Source organism: Vespula pensylvanica, chromosome 14 (assembly GCF_014466175.1).
Source record: "Vespula pensylvanica isolate Volc-1 chromosome 14, ASM1446617v1, whole genome shotgun sequence".
Lineage (NCBI taxonomy): Eukaryota > Metazoa > Arthropoda > Insecta > Hymenoptera > Vespidae > Vespula > Vespula pensylvanica.
The window spans coordinates 313960-336357 of NC_057698.1; the positions used below are offsets into that span (position 1 = coordinate 313960).

General features: G+C 36.3%; 5 protein-coding genes and 1 long non-coding RNA gene across 12 annotated transcripts; 4 read left to right on the forward strand and 2 right to left on the reverse strand.

Annotated features, from left to right (window-relative positions):
- Nucleotides 1-104: 104 nt before the first annotated feature.
- On the forward strand, nucleotides 105-4634 carry LOC122634098 (pro-resilin). 2 transcript variants are annotated; one of them, XM_043822690.1, is made up of 5 exons: nucleotides 105-2472; nucleotides 2702-3170; nucleotides 3288-3565; nucleotides 3673-4048; nucleotides 4147-4634. In XM_043822690.1, exons 1-5 carry the CDS (start codon nucleotides 2464-2466, stop codon nucleotides 4296-4298), a joined length of 1284 nt encoding a protein of 427 aa, XP_043678625.1. In that variant the 5' UTR covers nucleotides 105-2463; the 3' UTR covers nucleotides 4299-4634. The 2 variants fall into 2 exon arrangements, with proteins under 2 accessions (XP_043678625.1, XP_043678624.1); XM_043822689.1 differs by having other exon boundaries at nucleotides 2702-3565.
- LOC122634099 lies at nucleotides 3928-5188 on the reverse strand. Its single transcript, XR_006328305.1, has 3 exons — nucleotides 5098-5188; nucleotides 4137-4275; nucleotides 3928-4065 (listed from the first exon to the last, which is right to left on the reverse strand). It is a non-coding gene; the product is annotated as an uncharacterized LOC122634099 (long non-coding RNA).
- Nucleotides 5189-5962: 774 nt separating this feature from the next.
- Nucleotides 5963-10038, forward strand: LOC122634023 (anillin-like). Of its 2 annotated transcripts, XM_043822574.1 has the most exons (7): nucleotides 5963-6216; nucleotides 6572-6623; nucleotides 6706-6817; nucleotides 6936-8116; nucleotides 8483-9241; nucleotides 9320-9687; nucleotides 9774-10038. In XM_043822574.1, the coding sequence occupies exons 2-7, from the start codon at nucleotides 6573-6575 to the stop codon at nucleotides 9898-9900; spliced, it is 2598 nt and encodes an 865-aa protein (XP_043678509.1). In that variant the 5' UTR covers nucleotides 5963-6216; nucleotide 6572; the 3' UTR covers nucleotides 9901-10038. The 2 variants fall into 2 exon arrangements, with proteins under 2 accessions (XP_043678509.1, XP_043678510.1); XM_043822575.1 differs by lacking the exon at nucleotides 5963-6216 and having other exon boundaries at nucleotides 6559-6623.
- Nucleotides 10039-10071: 33 nt separating this feature from the next.
- On the reverse strand, nucleotides 10072-16506 carry LOC122634024 (sine oculis-binding protein homolog). 3 transcript variants are annotated; one of them, XM_043822577.1, is made up of 5 exons: nucleotides 15595-16506; nucleotides 15166-15468; nucleotides 12066-12426; nucleotides 11595-11827; nucleotides 10072-11518 (listed from the first exon to the last, which is right to left on the reverse strand). In XM_043822577.1, exons 2-5 carry the CDS (start codon nucleotides 15457-15459, stop codon nucleotides 10148-10150), a joined length of 2259 nt encoding a protein of 752 aa, XP_043678512.1. In that variant the 5' UTR covers nucleotides 15460-15468; nucleotides 15595-16506; the 3' UTR covers nucleotides 10072-10147. The 3 variants fall into 3 exon arrangements, with proteins under 3 accessions (XP_043678512.1, XP_043678511.1, XP_043678513.1); XM_043822576.1 differs by having other exon boundaries at nucleotides 15166-15482; nucleotides 15595-16505; XM_043822578.1 differs by lacking the exon at nucleotides 15166-15468 and having other exon boundaries at nucleotides 16322-16502.
- Nucleotides 16507-16862: 356 nt separating this feature from the next.
- LOC122634026 (programmed cell death protein 2) lies at nucleotides 16863-18400 on the forward strand. Of its 3 annotated transcripts, XM_043822580.1 has the most exons (5): nucleotides 16863-17214; nucleotides 17299-17360; nucleotides 17472-17883; nucleotides 17951-18053; nucleotides 18137-18400. In XM_043822580.1, the coding sequence occupies exons 1-5, from the start codon at nucleotides 16997-16999 to the stop codon at nucleotides 18383-18385; spliced, it is 1044 nt and encodes a 347-aa protein (XP_043678515.1). In that variant the 5' UTR covers nucleotides 16863-16996; the 3' UTR covers nucleotides 18386-18400. The 3 variants fall into 3 exon arrangements, with proteins under 3 accessions (XP_043678515.1, XP_043678514.1, XP_043678516.1); XM_043822579.1 differs by having other exon boundaries at nucleotides 16863-17360; XM_043822581.1 differs by having other exon boundaries at nucleotides 16863-17360; nucleotides 17951-18074; nucleotides 18137-18333.
- A 78-nt stretch (nucleotides 18401-18478) lies between these two features.
- LOC122634022 lies at nucleotides 18479-22245 on the forward strand. Its single transcript, XM_043822573.1, has 5 exons — nucleotides 18479-18896; nucleotides 19027-21051; nucleotides 21172-21397; nucleotides 21462-21664; nucleotides 21771-22245. Exons 2-5 carry the CDS (start codon nucleotides 19041-19043, stop codon nucleotides 22142-22144), a joined length of 2814 nt encoding a protein of 937 aa, XP_043678508.1. The 5' UTR covers nucleotides 18479-18896; nucleotides 19027-19040; the 3' UTR covers nucleotides 22145-22245.
- The last annotated feature ends 153 nt before the right edge of the window (nucleotides 22246-22398 follow it).

Here is a 22398-nt window from a genome sequence, read left to right on the forward strand (position 1 = left end):
GATAATCGTTTAAATGATGTAACTCCTATATGTAGTAGAAAAAATTATTCTAACAAACAATACGTCATCTCATAATACAGATATACACCGTATAACCGCATTGCATCGTCAGCGTCACGAGATGTTGCAATTCTTCGAGGCAGCTGTAGATCGATGTAGGGGCAGTAAATTGGATCAGGTGAAGAGAGTATTGCCTAACTGTAGTATGAGCGCACATCTTTCGACGCAAGTCCTGCAACACTTTCACACATCAAGTAGAAGTGGTGAAACGCTTTGGACATGCGGGCAAATTTAACCGATGAATTCCGCATTTTAACTGACAGAAAACGGATCTTCGAATAACGATTTGCGTGGCCCTTGGGTATGACCTTTGCATATATATGTAGTTATCACAAGGAAATAATATGATTTCTATTGATCGATATATTCAAGAAAGAAATAGAATTTTCTCTAAACAGACCTCTATACAATGTTTAATAGGATATTATATTAATTAGAATGAAAGTATAGAATGACCCAATGAAACGGTAATACGGAGTACGCATATGTGCATATATGAAAAATCACTTTTATAGAAAAAAAATTATGATTGGTAGATAGGCAAGTATTAAGTCGAACCGATTAGAAAAACCAACGAATCCTACTATTCCACGCTTATACAGTCGATGAAAGTACTGTTACAATAAATCCATGACGCAACTTTGCATAATGTATCCCTATCTCGTGCAGCATCCTACGTTGCCACCAACCATGAAGCACTGATTGCATAAAAACATTGCATATAAAGGGGGGACGGACATAGGTACATGCTTGAGAGCATCGTCTCGACAATGATAACACTCGAAGCGATCTGATTTATAATAATCGAAGAAAACGGAAGAAAAAGAAGAAGTAGAAGAAGAAATCTTGCTTGTTAGCACATCGAGCTTCGATGTTTCGCTTCTGTTACCGCATTCGACACGCATCGAGTTCATCCTCCTCTTTAATGATCTCTTAAATCGAAAGTAGGTGACTTGGATCTTAAAGTTAACAGTCGAACCATTTCAATTGGACGTACATCTATTTTATGAAAGTGAATCCTTCTTGCGTATGGTCCATGGAGTCAAAGGTCATCGTCTCTTGTGAAATAATCCTTCAAGACGCAAGGAAGATCTTTCTTCCTTGCCAAAAACGATTTAGCCCTTGAACGATGCTTCGGGCGTAAGCGTTTGACGAAGATATTGTAAGTCCATCCCGGATATTAAGTTCAATGAGGCTTCCGTCGGGTTTCCTTGTCTTACAATTAAATTATTACATCTTATAAAAAAATATATATATTATATATATTTAGATATATCGCATATGTTTTAAAATGAACGTTATTATGAAATATCGTTCGCACAATTTACCGTAAATTTCTTTTATAAATCGCTGAAAATAACGCTTGTAAGAAGGATTGAAGGATAACTTAATAGGATCGTGCAGAGTAAGATGGGAGTATACGATCGATGTATTAATAATTACTTCCGTAATCGAGATATCTCAAGTGGTGCAATATTTCGGAGTACATAAACATCTCGTGGGATGCTGTCGCGCTTTCTCCCCTCAATTTCTTTTACGATTCATCTCGCGTGACTGAGCGCGTAAGTTACATGTTTCTCCTGAAAAAAAAAGAAAAAGGAAAAAAAAAAGAAGAAATTACACGATTTTATGTAATTACGAATCGCGTTCTTTTGTGCGAAAGATATTCCGTAACGCAGCGTCCATTTTATCAAATAATAATGCTAACGATATTGTTAACATTGAGTTAATTAATCTCTTAAAGACATTACGTTAAAAAGTATATTTTATAGTTATTGACATTTTATACAAATATATGTAAATATTTTTCTTTATTTATCTTAAATATTTTGTAATCGCATGAAGACGAGCCGAAGTTTCACTGTACAAGTGTTTCATTTGAAACACTCTATGTGCATTCGAATGCTCGATTATCCGAATAAAACGAAGCGATCTTGGAGCAGACGTAATATGTAAGATCGATTGGTAACGATACGATACGGGATTCGTAATCCATAAGATATAGGACATAGGCTGCTTGCCTGGTTCGCATCTTTAATCCCACTCTTCTTCACCGTCACCGAGCACCGATACACCACCGTGACATAGTTATACCGATTCTCCTTGTAAATCTTGCCGCTTGCACCAAACCATGATCCACAAACGCGGATGAGTCTCGGTATATATAAACCGGATTAGAGACCAAAGTTTGTCATTCACTCATCGCTACCCCATCCTGACAGAGGCTCTCTCTCAGGGAGAGCCTTAGGAGCATCGACGTGCTAAAGCACCCTTGGAAAAGTAAATAGTCTTGAGAAGACTTCAACGTTTTCCTCCAAAAGGGGAAAACGAAAGATATTCCATCGAGCTCGTTATTCCACGGATCCGTACGTGTTCAACACGGATTTATACGTTACCATAAAAATGTTCAAGGTAAGCGATCGTCCACAGAGCATTTTTACAATTTCTACATAGACGATATCGTAGAGATGGATATAGCTATTTTTCTAAGATTCGATGAACCTTATTTCTACGTATCATTAAAATTTTTCACATTATCCCGCTTACGTCTCTCGTGTTGTCTCCAAGTACTTGATTAAGTATGTCATTATTCTGTTAGATTGAAATTAGCAATAATAAAATATCCATTCCCTTGTTGTAGTTTGCGATAGCGACCATCATCGTAGGTCTGGCTTTGGCACGGCCAGAACCTCCTGTAAACTCTTACTTGCCTCCTGGTGCAAATGGTGGTCAAGGTGGAAACGGAGGTGGTTTTGGTGGACCTTCCAGCGAATACGGTCCTCCAGGATTTGGCGGAGGAAACGGTAGGGGTAACGGAAGACCACCGAGTAGTAGCTACGGTGCTCCCGGAGGTGGAAATGGATTCGGTGGAGGCAACGGCAACGGCAACGGCAACGGCAACGGCAACGGCAACGGCAACGGAAGACCGTCAAGTAGTTACGGAGCACCTGGAGGTGGTGGAAATGGATTTGGCGGAGGTTCGGGAAACGGGAGACCTTCCAGCAGTTATGGGGCTCCTGGAGCTAACGGAAACGGATTCGGTGGAAACGGCAATGGAAGACCAGCGAGTAGCTACGGAGCACCCGGTGGAGGCAACGGATTTGGTGGAGGTTCAGGAAACGGGAAGCCTTCTAGCAGTTATGGCGCTCCAGGAGCTAACGGAAACGGATTCGGAGGAGGCAATGGCAATGGAAGACCATCGAGTAGTTACGGAGCACCCGGTGGAGGCAACGGATTCGGCGGAGGCAACGGATTCGGAGGAGGCAATGGCAATGGAAGGCCGTCGAGTAGTTACGGAGCACCCGGAGGTGGAAACGGCGGTGGATTTGGAAACGGAAGACCTTCTAGCAGTTACGGAGCTCCCGGAGGTGGAAATGGATTCGGTGGAGGTCAACCAAGTTCTTCCTACGGTGTTCCTGGTGCTGGCGGTTCTAACGGAGGTAATGGAGGCTATGGAGGAGGAAATGGAGCTGGTTACAACGGCAACGGACAGGATGAAAGTAACGTAAGCTTGAAATTTTATGAGAAAGAAATCAACCGAGCGTTGAATCTTTGATTCACGTTGATTTACTGATCATTCAGCATACCGATCGTTATATAATTTTATTTTAGGAACCTGCCAAGTACGAGTTCTCTTATGAAGTAAAAGACGATCAATCTGGAGCTGACTTTGGACACACGGAGAGCAGAGATGGCGATCGTGCCCAAGGCGAATTTAACGTTTTGCTTCCTGACGGTAGAAAACAAATAGTTGAATACGAAGCTGATCAAGAAGGCTTTAAGCCTCAAATTAGGTACGAGGGAGAAGCGAACGCCGAAGGATATCCTTCCGGTGGGCCTGGCGGTAACGGTGGCGGCTATCCCTCCGGTGGACCTGGCGGTAATGGTGGTAATGGTGGTTATCCCTCCGGTGGACCCGGCGGTAACGGTGGTAACGGCGGCTATTCTTCCGGTGGTCCCGGCGGTAACGGAGGAAACGGTGGAAATGGTACGGTTTACTTACTACTGCAATTTGAGAGATACTTTATTCGTTCAAAATAATATATCAGTCCTTATCGTAATAGATAATTTCTTACTTTTATGTAGGAGGCTTTGGACGATACAACGGCGGTGGCAACGGTGGTAACGGTGGTAACGGTGGTTACTCATCAAATGGATTTGGTGGTGGTGGTGGTAATGGTGGATATCCTTCTGGCAGTGGCGGTGATGCTGCTGCTAATGGTGGATATCAATATTAAACGGATAGTTAAATAATCTCGTATTTTACTTATAGAGAAAATAATACACCTTTTAAGCAAGATGCGCGTTTAATACGTGAGGTTGTCTAAATTTGGCACGTCTTAAGGAAGATCGATGACGCACGGAATAACGTGCTCTAGGACGAAGGGGTGAAAGGGAAGAGGAAGCGAATGGAATAGCGCGTCCGAAAGATGAGTACATCTTGCCCACGCGTGCTCTAAATCCGAACAATAAGAGATAATCGAACGTACGCGGCATTGAGTAACGAGACGTCATTACGTAACCTAATGAAAAGGAATCTTCTTTCATTTACCAGTGCAATTAATCTACAGGCTCCTTTTTGATGTCGCACCGATTCGTTCGTTCCAGATTTAAAAGACAACCTTTTACGTAATGAACGCCAGTATATATACATACAGTTAACCTCAGAACTAATTATTAGAGAAAGTTGAGAGATTTCATTTTCAGAGATAATATATATAATAATATGTACGATTCATCGACTTTCAAAGACCTTAAGGACACGCTTTAGTTTATAAAAGTTATATGAGAAAGTATTTCTTCTTTATATACGTATGTGTATGTGCGTCTATATGCATATACATATATACGCATAAACATATATGGAATATACACACATATATATGAGGGAACAATAGTAAACACGCTTCTTCTTTTATTATCAATTATCTTTCAGGTAAGGTTAAGATGTCTCCTTTTGCGGAGTACAAAGTATCTCGGTAATTTTTTAAGCTATCAGCGATACTTTATATTTATTAGTATATTTAATGTACGTACCTAATATACCCTTACACAGAATTTTTTTATATATTTAAACGCGTAGTCATAGGAAAGAGAGTATCCGCATGAATATACGCTGTGCGGTAAGTCAAACCGTGTGTTCTACTCTTCACTCATATATACTTGTTGTATTAAATTAGCAAAATACTCAAATGCTATTAAATAGGAATTATGTATTACTGTTTCTTGTGTGTGTGTCTGTGTGTATATATATATATATATATATGCATATATATATACATATATATACATGCATGCATATAAAAATATATATATATATATCTATTCTACATATTATATGAATAAAATGTGATATAGAAAATGCACAAAATCAAAGATTATAATCAATGGAACCTGATTTAACCGAACTCGAAACTTGTTTCCAAATAATAGATAAAACGTCACAAATCAATATACACATTTGTGTTTACACGACAACGCTCTTTTATACATACTTTGCCTACCGTCGGGAACTAACTCGTTATTGACACGCTTCTATACATAATTTGCCTATTGTCGGGGACCGACTTTCAAAACTAGTTTGGAATTTTAATACTAGATGGAGTTAATTACGCATGATTACCATTACCATTTACATTGATTACTTAAAACTATTGTTTTATTACTATAACTACTTCGTTCTTTTAAAAACGTTGTTTAATTCAATTAATGGAGATATAAATAAATGTATAAATATAAAAGTAATCTTATTGAAGAAGTACTTTCAAAAGTATTCTTATATTTATCTTTAATAGATTTGCTGAGATCATTCAGTGTGCAATGTAAAAGTTATTGAAACAGTCGGTGTCTAGTTATAAAATCCTAAGTGATGGTATTCTTCTCTTATCATTAGTATGCCTTATCCTATCCTCAACTGTGTATCGTTTTCATTTCTAGAGTGACGGTGAAGGACGAATTTATCTATTCGTTAAATCATTCGTTTCAATGCTCTTTTCAATAAGATACGGTGAAATATAACTTAAACGATGATAAATTCATAATTAATTAAAAACATGGGTGAAATACATTTTATTATTTAAACGTTAATTTATCGCAAGTTTCACGTGTTTACAAATATTTGAAATCATCTGGAAAAAGAGATCGAAAATAAATAAGGTAAATGTTGTATTAAAATACATAATTATATTTAAGCAACGTATAAAAATAGTGCAAATTTATATAGATCATTAATTTCATTGTCAATTTTATTTAACAAAAAGTTTAATCGGTAGTAACATTACGAGAAGTATTACGATCTATTTGTGTTGAAATGTCATGTAGGACAATACTGTTTGTATCGTGTCAATAAGACGAACGAACGTAAATCAGATGTTTATATTTGTGCTTTTTCAAAAGATGCGGAGAGAGATCAGATTAATTTATTAGATGAGATTAATTTTAAATAGATAAAAAAAGAATAATGATAAAAATGTAATGCGTTAATAAACGAACTATTCGTTCGTTGTTACAGAATGATGGTTTTGTCAAATTCAACGGATAACGCGGAAGAATCGTTTATGCGCGTAAGTCAATAATCGAAAATGAATTAATAACATTAGAGTAATTTTGATTGTGGGACAATTGTTTTTTCTTGTTGTTTCGCAGCGTTTTATATGTCGTGCTAATGTAAAAAAACAAGGGTCCTTCGAATCGCCAGCGATACAACCAAGAAGAAAAATGAACATTTTATACGCAATAAGTATCTATCGATTTAAAGGTATGCATTTTTTAAATGCCTCGTATTTTTTTAATACTTATCGATCCCGTACATGTAAAATCTATTGTTGTTTATTTATTTATTTTTTTTTTTCTTTACATATGTATATATGAATCAGGTTTCAGACACAAATGTACCAGACTGTCTAGTACTGCTTTGGACTGTTTAAATAAGGAAATTCTCATAAAATCTGAAAATTGTGCGAAGGATATCCCGATTCCAAGTAAATTTCTAGAAAATAAAATTTTCCTAGACGAATGTAAGAGAGATATAATGACAAAAAAATGTCAAAATTGGGACATAAAAATAGAAACGACATTATACGATGACGATGTACCATTGTATGATATCTTCATTCCACAATTAATAGGAATAACAAAGGATGCTTTGCCGGGCGAGGAATCGAATGTCGACCTTGTCAAAGAGAAATCGCAAATTACACGTAAAGATAACAAAAACGATGAGAAATCTTTGAAAACCGACAAGAATTTAAACGAGGCGACTGAAAGGAATGAAACGACCAAAAAGGAAACACCCTATACTCGTCTGAATGAGGCGATCAAAGATCTCAAGGAACATATGGAATTAGAATGTAAAATTAATCCAATGGACCAATCGAAAGTACCTCTGGATCTTCGGATCAATTCCAACGTTCGGGACGAAGGACTGACGGAACGCGTGCCTGATAAATACAAAGCTTTTGGAGATACTTCCAACGAAATAGTATCACACAATTCCGAACGTATCGAAGAAAAATTGGACGAAGGATGCCCGATAGATTTGGCTATGTCACAGTATCAAGCTACTCCCGTTTCTAGAAATAATAAATTTAACAAAAACAAAAAAAAAATAGAGAAACCCAAACGAATGAGGCCGAACTTGGAATCCACCAGAAAATCCTCTCCTATAGATCTTACGAAAAAGAATGTATCCCCGTCTTCGGTACAGAGCACGATTTCAACGATAACGCCTATCGTCTCGACAAAATTTGTGACGGAGGAGAAGAACGATGATAAATATTCGTGTGAAAGTTCGGAATTCACGGAAAATATTGTTCCGTCGGTGCAGAAATTTTTAGACAACGATCTTGGCAATGAACTCTCTAGCACTTCTTATATTCCTTATACCACGACGAATTCATACGAAGGAAATATATGTCAAAATAGAATCGAGGAACCCGTAACACCTCCTACGGGACAAATTCATAATCCTAGACTATTGGCAAGCGAACCACCTCCGCAAGGCAATATAAATAGGAAATCGAGATTGTTCAGATCTCTTTCGCAAAGAATTAAAAGGGTATCGTAAACTTTTCTTTGCAATTTAATTTCGCGTCCTGCATACAGGCGTGTACGAATATTGCCTAATGTCGGGGGCACGATAGCAAAATCAGTTCGAATACTTGATCACCAATGGCGCTAGTAGTTTACATTATCGTTGACGTCTCGCAGCAAAGACTATTATTTACAGGGATCTGTACAGCCCCTGCGTCTAGAGTAATAGAACGCGTGCGTGTTCATGTTCGTGCGTATATATACATATTCTTTTTTATTTCTCTTTCTTTATAAAACTAAGTGATCATTGATATCGATCGAAAGGGGACCCATTGCATGAATTAATATTCATGTCGTTCGAAGATAACAAAAATGACTTGTTCTTTTTTAGATATCACGAACGTTCGTCAACACCGAGGAAGGGCGAACCGACGAATCCATAATAATTTTAAACTATAATGACAAAATACAAGAACTCTTACAGAAACTCGAGATACAACAAACGTTGATACACCAAGCGAGCAAGGCGTTGAACTTATGTAACGCCATGAAAACGTTTCAACATAGTGCTCAACACATCGAGTCGGAACGACTGTTGCTTCTATCAACTCTTAAGAAACAGGCTGTATTGAGTGAAATTAAACGGATCAATGGACCGAACGATAACGTCGTTGAGCTATACGAACAAGGCGAAGTTAATATCACGAACATCGGTTTACGTCTCAAAGAAGACGTTTTAAGCTTGATAAGTCAAACTCCCGACGTATTCGAATGGTTTATCGTGACGGTGACACACGAGTCAATGGTCTGGGCAACCATCGCTATGAATTATTCCATCGATAGCCCAACAACAATTTCTTTTCCCGACACGATAACCATACCAAATCTCGGTCCGAACTTTAAAATCGTAATCAACGTCTATAGCTTGCAATTAAGAAGCACGAGTTACGATAAAAAGGAGGGACATTCTTGTAATAATAACGTTTCGTGTCCTTCGCCCACTAACTTATGGAGGAGAGCGGAGAGATCACGACTCAGGCAAAATGAGATACAATGTTCGAGCATCAGGGATACGTCCTTCGAACCTTCAGGATATGCCGAGTTGACGCTTCAAGATATACACGAAGTTTCTCCTTGGTCCCTATTATCGGTGAATTCTTTATTTAACGTTGAAAACATCAACTCTTAATCGTTAAAGAGTACATCTTATGTAAACATTGTTTCACAGGTACCTTCGAATTCGATCTTGCAAGGTATAATAGATCTCGAGTTTTCTTGTAAGATTCGGATATCGGTCGTTCACGCAGGTTTCTTGACGCACGGCAACGAAGCCGGAGGATTTGCCGCATGGAATCGACGATGGTGCCTTCTCGATGGGAGTCTCTTAAAATTCTGGAACTACCCGCAGGAACAAGATTCGAGGCCCCCGTTGTTCGTCATCGACTTGACTTGTTGCACCTCCAACGAGGTACAGGTGGTGGACAGGTCGCTTTGTGCCAAACCTCGTACTCTTATGTTTAAAACCACTAGAGAAAGAGTACCCCACGATAAAAACAGTATGCTCCTCGAGTGCGAGTCTTCTTACACCGTCGTAAGGTAAACTTAACATCTTTAGATACGTTAGCTTTGTCAAATGTGGAAAAAGAAATTTTTAATATTCTTCCCCGTTTACCTTTTTACAGAAACTTGTTGTCGTGCGATACCATAACCGATCTGATGGAATGGAGGTCGAAATTAAATTACGTGTTATCCTTATTGCGCAACTGGAACTCAAGAAGGAACGATTTAATTCCTACCACTGAGTTGTAACAGTTCACTTAAGTATCCCCGTATAATTCAAGTTAACGCGTCTCTCCTGACTATTAAATCTCGATCTAGATAATGTAAAGAGTAAAGGACCCAGAAAAAAGAAAAGAAAAAAAAATACAACGACGAAAGGATACGCTACACACGAGTACGCTAATTGAGTATCTCCACGAGTCATCGTCAAAATAGTTACTTTAATGGCAAAACGAATCGAAGTAATATAAAAATGTCTAAACGCTGCGCAAAATTCCTAGGTCGTTAGAAATTTACTTCTTCGCTTTGCTTGACGATCGGCACTTTCCGTATCCTCGTTAACGCGTTTCTTTTTTCTCAATGACCTCGTAGAATTTTTCGAAACGATGTTTTTACTCGATATCGCGCTAGAATGTTCACTGTCGCTATTGGAAGAAACCACCGTAAAGTGACACTTGTCTGGTCCCGCAGGAGTAGACGGGGAACTGGTTTTTACGGATGTCGTATGATCCGTCGTAGAGATAACACTATCCGTTAAATTGTCCGAGATAGAACTCTTTCGATCGGAATCTGTGTTGTTCAACGATGTTTCCTTCTTCTCGGTCAGAAATTTGGCAAAGACCGATGTGGGAAGTGGTATAGGTATAGGAACTGGAATTGGTATCGGTATCGGATAAGGGACGAGTATCGTCACGGGAGGTAACAACGACGAGGACGGAGCCTGGGCCGATAATTGAGATTGAACAGGATGAACCGATGGCATTTCGGTATACATTCTGAGATCCGAGGGATATTTACGTTGCCTGGATTCGTCGGCACAAGAGCCGGGCGAAGGTGCTGCCTCCGATTGTATCGGCGAGGAAGATGCCTCCGGAATCCAAGAGGACGATTTACGAAATTTTCTCTGCTGGGAGTATCGAATATTTTCCCGACTTCTGGATTCTCTCCCTCGCAATCCTTTCACGTCCTTCACGTGTATATCAGTTTTCTGTTCGATAGCAGATTTATAGATCTGATGCCTGTCGTGCAATTCACCGTCCATCACGCTTCCCATGATACGTTGTTTGTTGTGATCCACGAAAGTCGATCCCGATTGGCTCAGGTTTAACAAATTCGACTCCGAATAAGGAAGCCTGCAATGTATACGATCGTTCGTGCAATGATAATACTTTTGATATTCTTGATCTTTCAACGATTCCTTAATGGTCTCGCGAACACTCTCGCCGTCCTCGCTCATCTTTTCGTCCGCGTTCTCCATCTTTCTTATGAATGCCCTCGATGTCGCATTAACGTCTGTTCGCGTGCAAAAAGAATTTCTTCTTATTATCTTGAGAGACAAATTTTCAGATTTCGCAACATCGATGGACTCTTTGCGATCGACCTCGACGTTCTGAGACGACAAAGGCGAGAGCCTGCTGATCGATTCGTCGTCGACGATCAGAATTTCCTCCGTCGAACTACGAGGCGATTGACAGTTTCGAAGCCAAAGCTCAGGTGTGATCAATCCACCACCCTTTCCAGAATCGCTCGAAGGTATCGCGGTGAGTCCGTGGAGGGCAAGGTGAGTCTCGGTCTCTCGGCAAAATATGTTCATCTTGTATTGATTCAAGCACTTGTCGCTACAAAATTGAAGCTGACTTTCGCCGTCCTAAAAAGGAAATTCGACCGAATGGAATAACGGAAATGCTACTTGAAACGTTGATCGAGTAGATGTTAAGTCTTACCTGAAAATCAACGTAACTGATCGGATTTCGTACGTGTCTGCACCAATCACAGGTACGAGCTCTCTTGAAAGCAGCTCTTCGGCCAGCGGCAAAACATGCTTCGCTACAAAATTGTCCCAAAGCATTGACCATTCCGCAAGAGAGTGGATTCGTTCTTCCCGGTTCCCACGTCTCACCGATTCGTCCGCACCAAGAACAGGATATTACTCTGTGTCCGACGTCCGTCATTTCATCTGTAACATGTCACGACGCCGAGAAAATTACATGCCAGGACCGTTCCGTGAGAAGCTCGTCGTTCGCGTGGATGCGCACGATTTCCGATTTCACATGATCGTCCCATCCTGCGTTCGATCGACTCAACGTTCTCTTTCATTTTGAAAAGGAAAGAGAATGAACGTCTTGTTCGATATTCGATTTTTGAAAATTTAAGTTTCTAATCAAAGTTCCACATCGACATTTTCGATAATTCACCTGGACTACTCGAAGTCGAATCGTTGTGATAAGGTAATCGTGAGGTAGATGGTACAGTTTTGATTTCTAAGGAAGAAGTTGCCGGAACTTTATCGGGATTCTTCGAAATTTCGTTAGAATAATACGACGGTGGTAATTTCGTTCGTAGAGAATGAGAAAAGGCCGACTGATGATTCGTCGCCATCGGCGATCTCGACGAAGCCCCGTTGAATATAAACTGTCGATCCATTTGAGGCAAGGGATGTTTCGAAGTTGCAACGGGTGCAAAGTGATCAAGATTTAAGCCTCTGGTGTAGCCACTATCGACTTTCTCATAGCCATACCATCCCAACAATTCACTCATTGCCGTTGCTGCATATTCCTGGAAAAAGAAAAGAGAAAGGAAAAAAAGGATCAACGTCGGTATGATTAATCATCGACGCCACAAATCTCTTTAATTCATTAGTTCGCTCTTTCGGAAGGCTCTTCAACAGAGAGACAAAAAATAAATAAATAAATCGCAGAAGTGTCTGGGAATTCGTACGAATTCGAGGCGCGTTAAAATTCCTCCTCGCATCGGTGAGTATCCTCGCGAACAAATTGGTTTCATTTAAAATCCGCCTCGTTAAGGAAAAACAATGGTAGAACGCGTATAGTATATATAAGCGTTGCAGATACGCCAACGCGCTGAATTCTCGTTAAGGATCCGACTTAGGTTCGAAACGGGGAAAAAAAGGGACGGGAAAAAAAACAAAGGGTGAATTTATTTATTTATCTTGCCGAAAACCGGTGCGCTCGCGTATTGCTTCGCGGAGAAACAGAACGTGATACTCCGAGGTCTGCATGTATACGTCCATCTACATGTACCGGTGAGGGGTATAAATATAACCAGTACGCGCATATGTACTCCGATGTATGTACGCGCGTATATCTGTGTTCATATATGGTATACGAAATCGAGGATATCACGTGGCGTGCGGATCAATCCATTAGTCGACTCGTTTCAGTTACACTGTGCATCGTACACTTCTTATGCTGGTATATCGTACGGTCGAGCGAAGGTAATATGCTACGATAAATCTTGAACCTTCGCAGCCGAGGTTCGACGAACGAACGAACCAACGACGAACCAACGAACGAACCAACGAACGAACCAACGAACGATTCTCTGCAAGATTTCCTTTAAAACGCGAAAGAGAAACGGTGATTTGAAACGAATCACGTGAATCACGAGTCATACGACACCATCTAATAGAAACTCTTCGCGAATCCAATACAATATGTTTTACATAATATATTCGATGTTATAAGGGGAAAATGATGATAACGAGATGGTATTATTAAATCGGCGCTAATCGATCGATAAAGGACCTTCGAAATTTAACCAGATCCTACATATTAAATGGATTAATATAACGGTATATCTACGTAGACGTTTAAATCACTGTTGCAGTACCGACAGATCCCAGAATATCGTTTAATAAGGGATACGATCCATCGGGAGACCGTGAATCGTAGAAAGAAGGATAGAGCAGACGATTATCAAGTTGTAGGAGTATGGTACTCGCGCTGTCTGGCACGCAGGTGCGCTTTCCCAGTGCACGCGAACACAATCGGCATATCGACGTGGACTTTGTGTGTGGCCGGTCGTTTGCCACGGATTAACAAACATCGATTAACTACTATTTCTTCTTCTATCTGCTCGGCATTAGTCGTCCCGTCCCAAGCTTCGAAGTAAAAGCCAGTCTACTTATTTCACCTCGACACGCGATCCGACCTAGCGATTCCTCTCGGTTTTTTTTTTTTCTTTCTTTTCTTTTTTCCTTTTTCTTTTCTCTTTTCTCTCTTTCCTTTTTTCCTTTTTGCTTCCCCTTTCCTTCTCTCTTTATCCTTTTTCTTCCTCGTTTAATGCGGCTCTTCGATTCGGTCGTGCCAAAACTGAATCGATACAATCGTCTCTATATATGCGCATACAGTCGTCATAAGCTGCGTTTCAATGTCAAGTCGATCGATCGAAATAATTCTTAACGAGAAGAAAAAGAACAAAATTGGATCTCGTTTGAAAGAACGCATCGCTCGTACATTCTCTTTTGTCAAGATGCTGCAGCTTTGAAGCTCGTACTCCGATCAATTCGAATAGCTTCATGAACGTCTATCAACGAGCGCGGGATCGATAGTAGCTAATGATTTCCACGAACGTTTGGATTTTGGAATTCTAAACGAATTCGAATTAATTATATCTATGTAATTCGCGCCTGGTCTACGTATATTCGAAATAAAATTCGAGCGCATTTAAGTGTAACAGTATATCGACGAAAATTCGCAACCCCAAAAGTTATCTCTTTCTCTCATCATTTGATGTATCGGTATCGGATGTATCGTTTCGATACTTTTCCAAGAACCATCTCACGCAGAAATTCATTGCAACCAGGTGAATACGCAAGGCGAAAGGTATAATGATGAGAGCCGATCCGTGGGTGTCGTATTGCAACCTATTATGATTTCGAATAAATCAGGCGAAGGAGAGTAACATGAAACTCGTTGCTTCTCTCCCATGTATACCCCGTTTCATCTTTGTACGAACAGGTATCGCGAGGAGACACTGTATACTCGATAACGTGATGCTTGAAACCATGAAAGCGACATATTACCACCATCCTTGCGCTTCCTCGCTGTCATAATCTTTTTCAAAATTGCAATTTCGTTCTACGTAACTCTGTGTGTGTGTATCTCTCTTTTGAAATGCTATTATTCGTATCGTTTTATTTTCTAGATATCTCGTTACATCTCAACATCTCAACATTTCGTTAGAATCGTTTCGTGGCAAAAAAAGTTTCGAGTTAAATTAGAATCATTGTACACGATGAAGGTCGATTAAAAACCATGAGAAATCATCGAGCATGGATTGATCTGTCGATTAATCTCATTCGAATCTCGATACGACTCTATTTCCTGTTCTTTTTCAAACATTAGTTTGACGATAACGATATACGTAATAATAAAGTACATGCAGATAAATAGTACATGCATATATGTACATTATACAGCCAACAAAACGGCGAGATACCAATCGGGACACAATTATCTATTTTGAAAAATGAAATTGATGATAAAATTTTACCCTAATTTCTTCGTCAGCCTCTTCTTTCTTCACCTTTGTTGATACACGTTTTCTTCCCATGAAATCGCCACAAACGGTCTTATCTTCTAACGACGACGGCGACGACGATGACGACGACGACGACGACGACGACGACGACGACGACGACGACGATGATGACGAAGAGGACGACGAGGACGACGACGACGACGACGACGACGACGACGACGACGACGACGATGGCAACGACGACACTCCCGTCTTCGCTGATCTCTCGTTTATTATGCTTGATAACGATTCTATCCTACTTCCCATTACTTTCTTCTACGTTCATAAATCTTTGAAATGATTTATAAATACATATATATATATATATATATATATACATATATATACATATATATATACATATATATATATAAACACACACATATGCATATAAACGCGTACCTGCTTGGTTCGAAAAGTTTCGACAAGTTAATGCTTTATCCCATAAAACTCGTTATCATCCTTTTAAGTATAAAAAAAAAAAACTTTTCGGATTAGTTCGCAAAAGAGCGATCGATCGATCGACGCATTTCGTTCGATCGAATACAGAAAATTGAATTCTCTTTGAAAGTCATCGATACTACGTTGGCTGTAAAAGCAAAAGGATGAGCCAACCGATATGTATATATGTATATCCAGTGTAAAACGATTTCGTTCGTGAAAATGTTGGAAGAGTTTTTCCTAAAAATACTTAGCTAGATGCTCCTCGCATGCCGCAGGCAGCGGAAGACGGCAGGCTCTAGGCTAATCGAATTTCACCGATATTTTTAGGTCACTAAGGTAAAACAACTCGCATTAAAATTAGACCATATGATCGGTCTCTCTCTCCCCTTGTGTCCTCGTTGTTTCGTCGTTTCGACGTTTTCGACCTTCTCAATCGCGATATTCTCATACATTATGCGTTTTCTTCTCCAAAAGTTCCCGGTATTCTTTAACGAGAGAGTCGACGTTCGCACGCGACGACGTCATTTCGTTCGTTTCAATGAAATCTGTGTGTGTCCACGTGCGCTTGAAATAGAATCTTTCGCGTGAAAACTCGCGTATAATGCATATCGCGTTGATCTAGATTCCCTTTTAAGATCGGCAATTACCCGCGTAATTTAAATTTTCGAAGATATTTCTTCGATACCTTCTTGATTTAAGTTCTTCGAAGAAAATATACTTTGTCCTGGGATGAAAGGATAATAAAGATTTAGAAATATCACAAGACTTATCGATTCACTCTGCACACTTTTTTATGTATCACTTGTCGCGAAGGAGAGATGATCCAAGAAACCGATCCAAGGGAACATCTTCTCGCATGTACGCTCGCTACGCGTACGCGGTAAAAATAACCAAGTGGTGATCAGCCGGCATTCGTACGAATTCGTGCACTTTCGGAATGATTCGGCTCGCGTGAAACTCAAATTTCATCGCTATCACGTATTACAAATGATACAAACTGTATTGACCGTGTTATATTCTACATTCGTATAAAAATATGTAGCTACCCGAAATTTATAAGTGCGGTATATATTTGTTTAAGAATCGATAAATTATTAGATCGTTATACTACCTACTTTGCCACAATTCCGATAATAAAGGAACTCCCTATGTTAAAAATAAATAAAAAAAAAACAAGCGAACCGAACGAAATCTACTTAACCGACCGATCGAATTAATATAACTTTTTAATTCTCACGTGAGATGGCACATTATTTTGTAACAACCTAACCTAAGATTCATATCCACTTGGCGTGCGTTAAATCGTTTTATGATAAAGGAAATTATTGTAAATAACTTTTTTTAAAAGCACACTCACAAAATGCCAGTGGATTTAGGTTTTGTTGAAAAATGTGAACCTTGGCGATTGGAAAGTAGATTTTTTCCAAGTAAAGTAGGTGGTAGACCAGCCTGGTTAAATTTAAAAAATATACCTAGAAAGGAGGATCTTGAATGTGAATATTGTAGAAGTCCTTGCATTTTCCTATGTCAAATTTATGCTCCATACGAAGAAGATAATGATGCATTTCATAGAACGTTGTATGTATTTATATGTAAAAATCCAAGTTGTTGTAAAACAAATGAAAATGGGAATTTAAAGGTTTTGCGCTCCCAACTAAATAGATTTAATCCATTCTATCCCTCCGAACCACCCGTAGAAGAAGAAAACTGGAAAACGGATATTTGTAAGTATAAAAAGTAATATAATATTACTACAATATTATTATATTATTAATCAAATTTATTTATTTCGTAAATCGATTATATTTATTACATTTGTACTTAATTGTTTATAGGTATCGATACTTGGTGTAAAACTTGTTGTGTTTGTGGAATTGCAGCACCGAATCATTGTTCAAAATGCAAAATTGTAAATTATTGTTGTCGTGATCATCAAATCTACGATTGGAAACAGTATCATAAACATAATTGTGGTAATAATGTGAATATAAGTAACAGTTTTCTATTTCCCGAATATGAACTAGTAATAGAGACCGAAGAAAGTACAAACGAAGATGATGACGATTGTAGCGAAGTAGAAGAAAAAGAAATGGCAAAATACAAATCTATGACACAACTTAAAGAAACAGGATTCTTTCAAACTGAGAAAGATACAGAAGATTTATCAAAAATGGCCAATGCGGATGAAGATGAAGTATTTGCCTTATTTCGTACAAGAATTGAGCAAAATCCAGAACAAGTCTTAAGGTATATTATACTAGAAACATATTTATAATTTTTATAAATAAATATATAATGTTTCTCTAATTTTTAGGTACGAACGAAATGGACAAATTTTGTATATTTCAGGTAATACAAAAATTAAAGATGTTCCAAAATGTTCTCTATGCGGTGCAGAAAGACAATTTGAGTTTCAAGTAGGTTAACTTCCAAAGATGGTCAGTATCGCATCATATCGTATAATATTTTATAATCTATAACTACCTTCATTTCTTTGTAGATCATGCCTCAATTGTTGAATTTCTTTAATTACAAAGATGTTATTAATTCTATAGATTGGGGGATACTTGTTATATTTACTTGTAAAAAATCTTGTATGCCAAAAGAAGAATATGCAATGGAATATATATGGAAGCAAGATATTTTATCAGATAAGGTTGACAATTCGTTAAAAAATAAAAACGATTCTACAAATTACATATATTGTTTAGATACTTTACCTTTACCAAATTTATATACACGAAACTAGGATTCATTTAAGACAGCATGTATGCATCATTTTTTCAAATTAAAACAATGTAAGTGACAGTATATAAATATTTCTATTTCGAACGCGTTTCGATCTAAACATAAATTATTTGAACATGGAAAACGTAGAATAAGAAAATTTTAATATATTGACGTAAAAGCAATAACATACTAATATTTACTTTTGTTGATTGCTATGTTTGAACATTATAATTGAATGAACAGTGATCATCAATGACTTTCAAGAAACTCTTTCCGCCATTTTAAACATGTATCACGTGATATATCTAAATTTTTACTTATATATACGGTCAGTAATCTTTCATGATTCCAAGAAATGCATTTGAGGAATTCCCATAAATGTAATAACTACGTCAACTAACTGTAGTAGTAACTAAGAAAAAAATGTGTTCTTGCAATATGCATCTTTGCACATTGTCGTTGAGAAACGAGTGATAAACGAAAGTGACTTTTATTTGATTACAACATATATTATTAATCGTAATTAATAGGTAACTGAAAAATGATTTTATATATCAAACAATCTCAGCTTTTTTTTCAAATAAATAATAGAAAGATATAAATAACATTTTCAACTAAGATAACATATTTCAATTCTCTTTCATCTGTATATTTTCACAGCTTGTCATACATATATGCATAAAATGGCACAATCTGAAAAGAATCTTGCGAATACGTATTTAAATATTGAAGAAATCATCGAAGTAAATAAAGCGAATAAATATCTTTGCCGCGTTTGCAATAAAATTATCCCTGAAAAGCATTTAACAGCAGAACATGTTAACAAGGAGAGTCATATTAAAGCAATGGAAATGCTCATAAAATATTTTGAAGTAACAAAAAAAATTACGATAAAATGTAAGATTTGTCAAGTTACAGGTACTTGGGAATTGATAACACATCATGTAAAAGCACATAAATTAACCCCTTGGTACAAACCTAAGGATAAATATAAATGGTATTTCGAAAATTTTCTAATAATTCATAAGGGTCAACTTTATTGTTCTTTATGTACAGTTATATATGAACCATTCTCTTGGGACGATATTTTTGTTCATATAAATGATAAAAAACATACTACTTTTATGTCTTTAATTAATAATATAGATGATGTATTTTTAAACAATCCAAAAATATTAAATGAATATGAAAGATTTGTATCTAATTGCATAATATATTTAGAAAGTAAGCTCTTTTATTGTTTCATATGTCAAAGAAAAATATCAGGTTGGATTGAAAATCTTAATGAGCATATCAACGGCAAATACCACTGTCAACAAGAATTAACATTCACACTTAAGAATATAATTCCACTTAAAAAAACAGTACCAATTGAAAATTGTTCATTTAAAATACCTGAAGAGTTAATTCGGATAATTAAAACTGATGAAATTTATGTTTTCATCAATGGCTTATATTGCAATAAATGTGATGTTATTATGATTAATGAAGGCTCTATAAAAAGCCACTTAGATCGACATGTACGTTTAAGACATAAATTTGCAAACCAAAATGAAACAAGAGCAGCTCCAACGAAAATTATACATTTGACAAGCACAAGTAATCATTCGGATAGAAATATTTCAAATAAAGGAAAAAAGATACAAAGTCCTGGATCTTCACAGACTATAGCATTTAATAAAACAAAAATTGTAAACAAATTAAAAAATACCATTTTACAAAATAATAAATTGATGAATGAAACACTTCAAGATAAACATATACAGCCTATTGTAGAATTATCAAAACAAAAAAATAAAAAAGAATTTTGTAGTTTTGACACTGAATGTATTTTTTTTACAGCAAAAGAAATTAAATCAAGCGTGTATTTATCTATATTCAAAGAAAATAATAACATCTATTGTATAGTTTGTCAAAAAGATATATCTAGTAATTTTCAAATGTATTATGATCATATTTTTTCTACTGAACATCTTATACGTCTAATTGACATAAATATTAAAAAAGATCACAAAGAGTTCATTATATTTGCTTCTATTAATGAAGACAATAAAGATAGTATTGACAAATTTGTAACTTGTATGCTATGTAATACTGAGATAAGAAATATTGACGAATCATTATCAAAACATATTAAGTTGAAAGATCATGCATCATATTATTGCAAATGGAAAAGAACATGCTTAAAATTTTATAATGATATTTTGACATTTATAAAATATAATTGGTATTACACTACTAAGTATTATTGCGATATTTGTTTAATAGAATTTTCTTCAGAAATATGTTTTGCCAAACATATAAATAAGAATGTTATACATTTGAATTCAAGCAATGCTAATTACCATTCGTGTGTTCCATGTTCACTTCTGTGGTATGGCAATAATTTATCTTATTCTAACCACAGTAAAACGCCAGAACATCAATTTATGATTTCGTATGGAACTTGTCTCACAAATAAATTTCCACCCGAAGCAGAAAGATTTTTGATCTCAGTTGAAGAGAATGTTGAAGAATTATTAAAGTTTTCTTATATCGCAGATAAAAGCAAAGAAAATGAAATATTGACACGCTTGAAAAATGATACAGTATCAACTTTTAATGTGGTGAAAGCTTATGCATATGGATCTAGAATTTGTGGTTCAGGGCTTCCAGATAGTGATATTAATATATTTCTTGACTGCTGTGAGTTTATTTTAAATTATTGTTTTATTATTTAATAAAACTTAGTGAACTATGAAAAATTATTTATGTTTAAAATAATTTAATTAAAAAAATAATCAATAAAGAATTTATTTTTTATAGTGAATACATATAATGGGAGAAGTGTATGTAAAAAAGATTATTCACTTGAAGCCACAGTTGAAACAATTGATAGTATCCTCTCATCAAAGCCATCAGTTTGGTATGTAAATGAGATTATATTGGATGACAGAAAAACTGTTATGAAAGTATGGTATATACCAATGCAATTACATTGCACAATTTCGTTTAAAAATGGTCTTGATGTGGAAAGTACAAATTTAATCAAGTAAGAAGAAATGATTACCTTTTTATACCATAGTACAAATTTAATATCTATATTTTCATTATAGACATTTCAATGAGATTTACTTACCATGCCGTAAATTAATCTTGGTTTTGAAAAAATGGTTGTCATTTTGCGGTCTATCAGGATTTCCTTGTATAAGTAATTATGCATTAACGTGGTGTATTATTTTCTATTTACAAATAATGTTGATATTGCCAAGTGTTACCGAACTCATTCAAGATAATAATGAATCAAAATTTATAGATGGTAAGTTTTTCTAATAATAGATATTATCTGATAATAAATAATTTTTTTATTTATATGTTACTCATTGTACAATGTTATATTTTTATTTATTTTTTTTTTTTTATAGGCTGGCAAACAGGAGTATCATATAAATTTAGTGCTAGAGAGACTTCAGAATTTCCTTTCATAAAGCTTCTTTTGGGATTTTTTATATTCTATGCAGATTTTGATTACAGATGCAAAATAATTTGCCCATTACTAGGGAAGACAATAGAAAGGAAAATATTTACAGATTTAACTTTATTACCAAATGATATGGCACCATATGTTCAATATCTTAAAAATACAAAAAATCCAAAATTGTTTTGTCTATCGCCTATGTGTGTACAGGATCCATTTAATTTATCTGATAATCTTACTGCAATGGTAAAAAAAAGTACCTTAAATAATTTCAGAATATTTTGTAGTAAAAGTGCAGAAATATTAACAGATTCATCTTAATCACTTATACTACACATTATACAATAATAATTTATTTTTTCAAATTTACTGTTTTATTTATATTTTGTATTTACACAGCTTTATTTTTTTTTAACGATATGAATTTTGATGATTTTGTCTTTTAATAAAACGTTGGAATTTTAATCTTTTTAAACAATGCCAAACAGGTTTCATATTTTATTATTTTTTTTTTACTAGATATTACATGTCAATTAAGGTATACATTCTTCTATTTTATAAAGTTAATTATAAAA